This window comes from Thalassophryne amazonica, chromosome 13 (genome assembly GCF_902500255.1).
Source record: "Thalassophryne amazonica chromosome 13, fThaAma1.1, whole genome shotgun sequence".
In the NCBI taxonomy this organism is placed as follows: domain Eukaryota; kingdom Metazoa; phylum Chordata; class Actinopteri; order Batrachoidiformes; family Batrachoididae; genus Thalassophryne; species Thalassophryne amazonica.
Window position 1 is genome coordinate 35,080,543 of NC_047115.1, and position 10,037 is coordinate 35,090,579.

At 37.8% G+C, this 10,037-nt stretch overlaps 1 protein-coding gene across 1 annotated transcript; it reads right to left on the reverse strand.

Annotated features, from left to right (window-relative positions):
* Positions 1 to 6,433: 6,433 nt before the first annotated feature.
* Positions 6,434 to 9,746, reverse strand: ppifa (peptidylprolyl isomerase Fa). Its single transcript, XM_034185449.1, is given in 8 exon segments — positions 6,434 to 6,785; positions 6,910 to 6,933; positions 6,936 to 6,983; positions 7,427 to 7,523; positions 9,227 to 9,276; positions 9,279 to 9,314; positions 9,428 to 9,458; positions 9,550 to 9,746. Coding segments are annotated over 8 exon segments (567 nt in total). The 5' UTR covers positions 9,694 to 9,746; the 3' UTR covers positions 6,434 to 6,648.
* Between the last annotated feature and the right edge of the window lie 291 nt (positions 9,747 to 10,037).

The following is a 10,037-nucleotide window of genomic DNA, read 5'->3' on the forward strand; positions in this document are numbered from 1 at the left end:
TGCGGCACCCCACATGTGACATCCCTGAGTTCAGAATTTGTATTATTGAATTGAACATACTGAAATCTGCCTTGTAAATAACTAGCTATCCATTCATATGCCAGACCTCTGATTCCATATTTCTGCAGTTTAATTAATAGTATTCCATGGTTAATTGTGTCAAACGCTTTCTGTAAATAAAAAAAAAAGACCTATTGTGTATTGTTTATTGTCAATTGCAGTTGCTATACTTTCCACAAAGTCCATCAAAGCATGTGATGTAGTTCGAGACCTTCTGAATCCATATTGTTCTTCACAAATGATGTTATGCTTCAGTAAATAATCATTTAATCTTTTAGCAAATATTTTTTCCAAAATTTTGGAAAATTGTGGCAGGAGTGATATAGGTCTATAATGAGAAAATGTGTGTTTGTCACCAGTTTTAAACAGAGGAATTACTTTGGCTATTTTCATTTGAGAAAGAAATTTACCAGTACTTAGTGACATATTGCAAATATAATTGAACGGTTTTACTATACAATCAATAACTTTTTTTAATAAAGCCATATCCAAATTATTAAAATCAGTCGATTTCTTACTTTTTGAACCATGAACCAGATCAAGTATTTCCCTTTCATGAGTACCACCAATGAACATTGAAACAGATTTGTTAAACGTTGAATTATTTACCCAGAAGTTATTAGTTGATGAGTCAATTTTACTGGCAAGATTTTTACCCACATTAACGAAGTATTCATTAAAGTGTTCAGCAATAGACTCGTCATTATCAATCGTGATGTAGTTGTTACTCTGAAAAAATGAAGGATAATCTCTAGTTACTCTATTCTTTTTTACTATTTCATTTAATGTGTTCCATGTGTTTTTGATGTTATTTCTATTTTTGACAAGTAACTCATATTTTTTTACTGAGTCTCATGATATTGATTAACTTATTCTTATATGTTTTATACTTACTTTCAGCTTCCTTAGTTCGCAGTTTTATGAATTGTTTATATAGTACGTTTTTCTTTTTACATGCCCTCTGAAGCCCCTTAGCTATCTATGGTTTGTTGCTATATTGATTTCTATATATTTTGTCAACAAATGGACAGTGTTTATTATACAAACTGGAAAAAGTGGAAATGAAAGCATCATATGACCTGTCAACATCATCAACAACATCATCAATATTGAAATCTCCACAGACAAATAAATGCTTATTTCTGTTGATTTTGTTGTACATTCCTAAGATAATGTCTTCAAAGGTGTCAATATTTGTCCCAGGAGCTCTGTAAATGCAACTAACAACTATGTTTTTGGAGTTTATAGATGTCATTTCTATGGTAACACATTCCATGATGTTGTCCACTGTAAATGACATGTTAATGAGTTTACAGTTATAATCTGACCTTACAAACAATGCAACGCCTCCGCCCCTTCTCGTCTGCCTATTAACCAGGAACAATTCATAACCATCAAGATATACCAGATCTTTATTATCCTCATTTAACCATGTTTCTGAAATTGCAATAACTGAAAAACGTTTTTTGTATGTTTTCAAACAATCATTAACAGTGGACAGATTACGAGAAAGACTTCTGCTGTTGAAATATATAATTGAAAAATCATCATTGATTTTATAATTTTTGAATTGTTCTTCTGTAATATTTGCACTGTCTCACAATATTCTCACTGAAAAAGGTATCAGGATCATTTTCAGATTCGAAGGGGTGGTTAGCAGAGTTATTATAATTAAATGTATCTAGACAGAGCTCCTGGGCAGAAATAAACGGATCATTATCCTTAGTCATTATGTCTCTCTTGTCTCCGGGTGTAGATGATGTGGATGAGTGGGTTGCTCCAGTCTGCATCATGGTGCTGTGATGTGTTTGAGTCCTCATACCTATTGTTCATATTTGTCCAGCTCCTCGATGTTCCTTATTGCCATAACCTTTGCTTATTCTGGTGATCCGTTCAGTTTGATGAATATTTTACAGTTTGAAGTCCATGTGTGCTGGATTTTTCCGTTTCTTTAAGAAGCGTGCTTTCCTGGCGATGTCGGCATTCCGTTTGGTGAGATGTTCATTGATGAATACGTTTGTCCCTTTCAGTTTTCTTCCTTGTTTTAACAGTGGTTCGTTTATCACCGTCATTTCTCCGGGGCAGGGGGTCGCACGCTTCAATGTTATTTAAATCCATTTCTATACCTTTAGATAGGAGGAAATCAACAACCTGTTTTTCCAGAGCTGACCTCCTGTTCACTGGGATCCCCTCCGCTCTCATCTGTTACCGCCCGTGCGTAGGACCGTGGTTTGATGTGAAGACCTGTGATGATGACGTCGTTAATTCTGGTGTACTGCTGCTCCAATTCAGCCACTCTATTTTCCAGCTGCACCAGACGCCGGTCTTTCTCGGCTATTTTTTTCGGCTTCTTTTTCGAAAATTGACCGCTCGAATGACGGTAGGAGGGCTCGCTGCCTAAAACCTTGGTTCCTGCTCCCGTGAATTTTTAATCCAGTATCGTCCCAATCACGTGATAAATAGCAAAGTTGACTCCCATCCTGTGGGATTCCCGAAAAAATGTCAGCCTCTACTACGAACGCACACTCCATACAGTGGTCTCGTGCACACATTGATATCATGTTTTCCGACTGTCCGCTGTGTGGAGAGTGGCGGGAAAAACCGAAGACACTTTCGCGCGAGGTGCGAGACGTGATGTAAATAAGAAAACAAAAAGGCAGCGGTCAGGTATTTTGATTCTGAGCGATGAAAATAAAGAATGTGAACGTTTTAAACAAAAAAAAAAAAAGCCACTTGTCTGGTCGGACAACTATTAGAGCATATTGCTTGTCCGATCACATTTTACACTTGTCCCGGACAATCGTTAATGTCGATGCCTGTATCACCTTGCAAAGGCTGGAGCGACCGAATCAGTGCAGGCTGTGCCAGGCGAAAAGGACCGTCTGATCATGTGTAGACTCAGGTGGTGATCTGAATGTCACATCACCCACGTGAACTATGGTCCACATGATGCGGTGTCTGTCCTTCGGCGCGCCCCTCGCTGGACATGTGAGGCCAGCTGCGCGCGGGGTTTCTGCTTCTTTCGCCCAACTTTGCTTTGTGTGTGAAGGGGCCATTAGATATGCCTGACACAGGTGGGTTTACAACACTCGGACACTCAGGTTGTACCCACAGGGATGTACATTAGTGCTCATCATATCTTAGCAAACTACAATAAAACTGAATTGACAACAAAAATTAAAACCAAAATAAAAGTAAATACCAGTAGTAAAAATACAAAAGTTTGCTCATTTGTACTGTACTTTTACACTGCTTTTCCTGTTTGTGCAAGTAGGGAGCACCAAGGGCCCATGGGAGGATCTACGAGTGGGGGAGAATTTGACTGCATTTGGAGAAGACCAGGTGGATAGAGATGGAGATACTGCAGGAATGAGGCCCTCATCTGCTCACGTCTGTGCTGTCTGAATAGTGCACCCAGCTCTTAAAGGGAATGACAGATGACAGACTGATTTAATTCATGTTCCACCCAAGACATCCATGATTAATTAAGGGACTAAATACAACTCCATGGCGCCTTGCACCTTATTTTGCACTTGTACACTCCTCAAATGTACTTGTGCCATGCGCTTTAGACTGTGCATCAAGACATGGGCCCTTTGTCTTTAGAACCATATCAGTTCTACTCAGCTCTCTCTATAAAGTTTTTTTTTTAAGAGGCTCATGCATGGCAATATTTTCAAAAGCATACTCAACTGTCCAAACCTTAAAAAAAAAGTCTAAATTTTTTGTACAGCTCTCTAGATTACAATAAAATAGCTTTGAAACCTGCTCTTTTGTCCAGGATGTCTGTGAAGATGCTGAATGGCAACTGATGCTTTAAACTGACTGGATTTCTCAGATTACCAAAGGAACCTCAGCTGATGTGAGTTCTGTGTGATAACTGCAGTTACAGTATTTACTGCAGAAGAACCAGTTTGCACTGGCTGTAAAGATGTCATTGTTTTGCATGTGTATTAAATGCTGGCCACAGCCTGACGGTTTCTCTCGCCAAGTTTCCATGCACAATATTGGACATGCATTCCAAATAGCTCGAACTACACCAGAGGGTGGGGACCCAAATTATATCAAGTTTGTTACAACATCTCCAGCTCAAACAGAATGAGAACTGAAAAGTCTCTATAGCAACAATGTAATCTGAGAATTCAAACAAACTGTGAAAGGTCAGTGCACATATGGTTTCATTTACAGGCAAGAACTGCTTTTTTTCCTCCCTGTGTCGCTTCATTATTTACTTTCATAAAGTATTAGCTCGATAAGCAGCACCACCCTGTCTCCGGCCCTCAGACACGTCCCGGCCTTCCCACTCGCCGTCTCCTCGACACTGCATTTCATATAAAGATCTCAGAGGGAGTGAGTTGATGACATTTTCAGGTTTCTTTATGCTTACAGCAGATTAAAATATCTACAATCAGCGTGACTAAGGCTGCAGCCCACAGGTCTATCATCTGTCTTCTACATTCATATTTCAGCTCCACTCTGTAGGTGGATGTCACATCCTGCTCTGATGGACAGGAAGTCACGGAGAGCAAGTATCTAAAAACAGCTGCTGGATCACTTCCAGGAAGTGTAAAATCCAGCAAGGAAGGCAGACCAGAAGAGGGAAGGGATGGTCTGGACTAAGACTACACCTGGTAGGCAGTAACTGCACAATAATGACATGAGCATTTCTTACAGGCTGAAGTAAAGGATTATAGAACAAAGGTAGAATCAGGATTTGCATCTATCTGATGTTGAAACACACTGACACAGGTCCTTCTGGAAAAATCTGAAATCACTGAAAATTATCACTTGAGATTTCATTTCTTAACGTTACGTAGATGCTAGTGCACATACAGACTGTGCTGAGTGTAGCCTGTCAATATGAAGTGTATAATTTGACAGATGCACATTCCTGAACTGTCCAGCAGGTGGCAGTGTTCAGCATATCTTCTTTTTGAAATGGACTATGGATGTTTGGAAACACGTTACAAAAGGTTTTAAAATGTTGCAAAATGTTTTGAGTTTGCCACTGCTAATTTGCAGTACAGAACTGATTTTTTTTAAATTGAAGATTTATTTTGAACGTAAAAGAAAAAATAAAACAATGTAAAATTAAAGTTAGTCCACAGACAAAAGGTTTTACATTTCCACCCACATGTTGTACCAATTTTTTTAAATTACACCTTTCCATTATTTTGCATATGTTGTCCTGCATTTGGCCACATAATGGCCATCATGTTTGTCCCTGTGTTTTGCTAGCTGGGTGCCAGACATGGCTCCATGATGTTGCAAAGGCAAAACAAAACTGCTTTTTCAATTGTTGTGGTACATCAATGTTAACCACTGTCTAATGAGTTTATCCTCATTATGGGTTCTAATTTGGGTGAGTTACAAGATGATAGCATTCAATGCTTTTGAGTTACTGCTTATACAATCTGGCTGGCATGGGCTAAACCACTCACTCATCTACAAATTTGATGTATAAGACCAATGCCAATTAAAAAGAAATTTAATTTTGCACTGCAAAACTGTAAAATCTTACCAAGTACACCATATTTGTTGAATTTCTAGTGAAAATGTTGAAATTACACTCAACATAAAGGCAAAATCACTTAAGTAAAATTTCATTAAAATATTGTTTTTTGGAAATACCTCAAAATCTTTTAAAAAGTCTTAGTCTTGTTTCTTAATCATTTCTGAGATGTTTATGTTGCTGTCATTTTTAAGATGTAACACTTCCTAATACTAGTAAAACAGCGGTCGTAATGAGTTTTCTCATTTGCTACAAGTATCAGGAAGTGTTGAAGCTTTAAAAATAACAGCAGTTTAAAAATCCAATGGTGAAGCAAAAACTTGTTTTGACTCAGATTAAATCAAAACAAGATGTTTCAAAGACTGTTTCATTCATCAAAAGTTGTATTTCCAAAAAACAATTATAGCTTACAAAAACTTGACTTTTTAAAGAATTTTGTCTTATGACAAGTAGATATTTTTTACAATTATTAATTTTTTTTAATTAAAATTACACACATATACTTGGAAAGATTTCACATTTTTGCAGTGTGCAAATAATTTGATCATTGTTTTATGTTTCGAGTTTATCCTACAATTGGTTGACCTTGGAAGATGGAAGAAGTCACACTGACAATTTAACTTGTGCTAAATATTTCCAGTCTTGCTGAGATATACTTTACTGGAGACAGATGCCAAAATGTTGAAGGTTTTATTGACCAAAGGCAGAGAATTTGATTACTCTCTGAGGTGGACATCATAGAAGGATATGAGACTTTCAAGGAGTGGATCAGTATTTTGTTACCTGACGTGTAGACACCAGAGCGTTGTCTGTACCGCCTTCCCACCTGCCACATGTGGAGGTGCAGAAAAAGTAAAAGAAATATAAACAGGAATTTCTCAGTCTTCTGTCTTTTATTATCATCTCTGAAATTATGAAAACACAAGTTACAAAAATATACTTTATTTTCAGTAAGAACCTGTTAATGTTGCCATGAAGAAAGTGTTGTGAATACAGGATTTATATTTATTTATTTTAAATAGTGAACAGCTGCACACAGTCATTTAACAGAAGTCCTTTTGGGCTGCATTTTTGTGTTATTTGATCTCTCCACAGTCAGTGACAACAACTTTCTTGATCACACCTCCATCATGCAGACCAAAGGATTCCATCTTGGTGACCACTTCCATACCTTCCTTCACCTGCCCAAACACCACATGTTTACCATCAAGCCCGTGAAAACAGTGACATCATCATCTCACAGTCAGCGACTACATGCCGACACAGCATTAAAGAGTGAGGATGTGATGGGCCGCCAAATCTAACAAAGCCGACGGACGGCTAGTATGATCAGTACCAGTCAGTTTTAGTCGTACAGAGGAGAACTGAGAGCCGTTGGTGTTTGGCCCTGAATTTGCCATTGAAAGGATTCCTAAAGAAAAAAGAAATCCATTTAATGTGAAGCACCTAACAAGGTCATAACCTCTTCTGACAATAAGAAGTATTTCAAAAGTTTTTCGTTTGTTTGTTTTTAAATAGCTTAAATTCTTGTTTTAAACACACAGGTTCAGTTTATTCATGAAAGTTATGTTAGTGCATGCTGAATCTTAAAAGTAGGTCAACCACGTTGGAATTGCAAAATAATCAGTGGTTTTAGTGTAAAATCACAGCATGTACTGCCATCTAGTGGACAGTCAAGAAGGTAAATTAGGCAACTGAAACCAGTAATAATAATAATAATAATAATACCCAAAATAAAATTACAAAGACAATAATTATGAATGAAGAGGTGCTACAGTATCTGTAAAATGGTTTGTTTTTCCCTCCCACAAAGTGTAATAGTAACAATGTAAAAAGAAAGCTTTAGACCTGTACCTGGACAGGTGTGTTTCAATTTGAAATTCTCATCTTTAAATTTCGTCCCATAAATGGATTTTCCACCTGTGCCATTGTGGTTGGTGAAATCTCCTCCCTGCAAGAGAGAAGACACACAGTTGGTTCCATAAATATTCGGACAATTAACCTAATTCTCCAGGTAAAACTGGAGTTGCGTCAGGAAGGGCATCCGGCGTAAAACCTGCGCCAAATACCAATGCAGATCTGACTGAATCAGCTGCGGCAACCCCAAAGAAACGAGAGCAGCCAAATGGACGACAACAACAACAACTTATTGTGGGCTCCTTACCATGTTGGAGTTGTAAAGAAAGACCAGCTTTAAGGGAATTTATGTTCAACTAAATGGAATGTGAATATAAAAAAGACATTCAGTGAAGTGGAAAAGTTAATTTAGAAAACTAACTGTAAAAGTGACAATTTCTATTATAATTATGTTAGTTTCCCCAATTACTTATGACTTCTGAAAATGGAGGGAATGTATAAAGACTAATACCTAAAAGGTTACTACAATATTTTTGTTAAACTCGTTGAATCAAAGGTGAACGTCTCCACTACAAGCACATCTTTATTGTGTTATTTCAACTCTATTGTGATGTGTACAAAGGCAAAATTACCAAAATTGTGCTACTGTTCATCTACTTATATAGCGTGACTGTACATGGTTGCTTCAGTTGCAAGGGTTCTCCTTAACAATGCACAACAGGGTCCCGCTACCTGCTAGTAACTGAGGCTGCTCTGTTCAGTGCTTGTGCCCTGTTACTACTAATAGAACCCTCTATTTTTTTTAATCCCACAGTATGTATGCAGATTACAGATCAGTGCATGAACATGAATTTACTGAGAACAAGAAGAAGAAAAAAACCTTATGAAAAAGGGGGCAATGTTTTCAATGGTGTTCTTCCATTAGTAGAATAACTTAAAAACTAAATTTGATAAGCAGATAAATAATGTTCTGGAAAATAAGTGACTATTGTGGAGGTGATCTGGAACTGAGATCCAGAACAATGCTTGGCACATAGAAACATTTAACTCAAAAAGTTGAGTGGATGTTTATCAAACATTGTGAATAGATGGATAATGTCCTAGAAAATGAAGGATTTTATTGTGAATTTGATCCCGAAACAAATTTTGGATTCAGGATCCAGAAGACGTTTTTAGCAATGTGTGGCCTTGGTGGAAGTATGCACTCTCAGTGTGCCTTCTAGTTACTTAATAAAAAAACCCTAGAAGGGCTTCAGCTCATTTAAAGTCCCCCGCCCCCCCGCGGTTACAGTTCTAGTACCATTCATTATGTTGTAAATGCCTTGTACTTGGTAAGGAGTTCACGCTTTGCATTTGCCTTTATTTATACCCGTAATTTAAAAATGCTGGGGAGACCACTGCAACATCTATGTTATATTACTGCATGTTCTGTAAATCTTGTGTTATGCTGTTCTATCTTGGCAGAACAGCCATAACAGATGGCCACTTCAACAAGACTGGTCTGACAGAATTTGCTTCCCCCCCCTGCAAACTAAGCTAATATAAATAGGAAGATTCTCATGTTTTTCCTCATTGTTGTCACCAATGTGGGTGCTCAAGGGGTTGGTACTGTAAACCTTAAGCATGTGTAGTACTCTGAGCTGACTTGTGACTTGACTTTTTTTAAGTGGCCAGATACAAAATGTGCTGTTATTTCTATCATTTTCACCCAAAATACTTTTAAAATAAAAAAGCTCCAGCTCTGCAGTTTGTCCTTATATTATAACATATAATATTCTTTAGAAATTCACATCTCACCTGACACATGAAGCCGGGAATGATCCTGTGAAACACTGAGCCCTTATATCAAAGCCATGTTCACCAGTGCACAGTGCTCGGAAGTTCTCTGACAAATACGTTATAAATTGTACTGATACAAACCAAAACAAGCAATGACAAACACGTGTAATTCATTGTACTTTGATATTTATCAGGAAAAAAAATATTAACAAAAAACACCTGCAGTCTTTGGTACGACATCTGCGATTAACTGGGAAACAAACAAACAGATTGAAAGATTTGCTTGGTTCACTATGAAATGTTGCCAGGTGACATAAGAAAGTCAGCAGCTAGCATGCTACCTCAATGACCATTCTTCCCAGAAGCTCACCGTCCGCCTCCACGTCCAAAAACATCACCGGGTTCCGTTCGGGTCCAGAAGAAAACAACCGTTTAGCAGAGATGGCCACCGAGCAGAATTTAATGCGGTTTTTCATCTGTAACATCGCCGCGCCACTCACAGGACAAACTGCATATCCTGCAGTGGGACGTCACGTGGTATGGTATGCCAATAATGAGGCGAGCAGCGACACCATGTGGACACGTTCGGAAGTAAGATCAATTTCTATTAAACTGTTACGTTTTTTTTTTTTGCAATAAAGCTGTGATTCAGGCAAAACAAAACAAACAAACAAAAAAGTATCAGTTTCATTGAAATTGATGTCAGGAAAAGGCGAGCGGCGACACCATGCGGACACATTCGGAAGTAACTTTTTTGGTTTGCTTGTTTTGTTTTGCAATAAAGCTGTGATTCGGGCTAAACAAAATGTATTATAAAGTGTGTGACAGT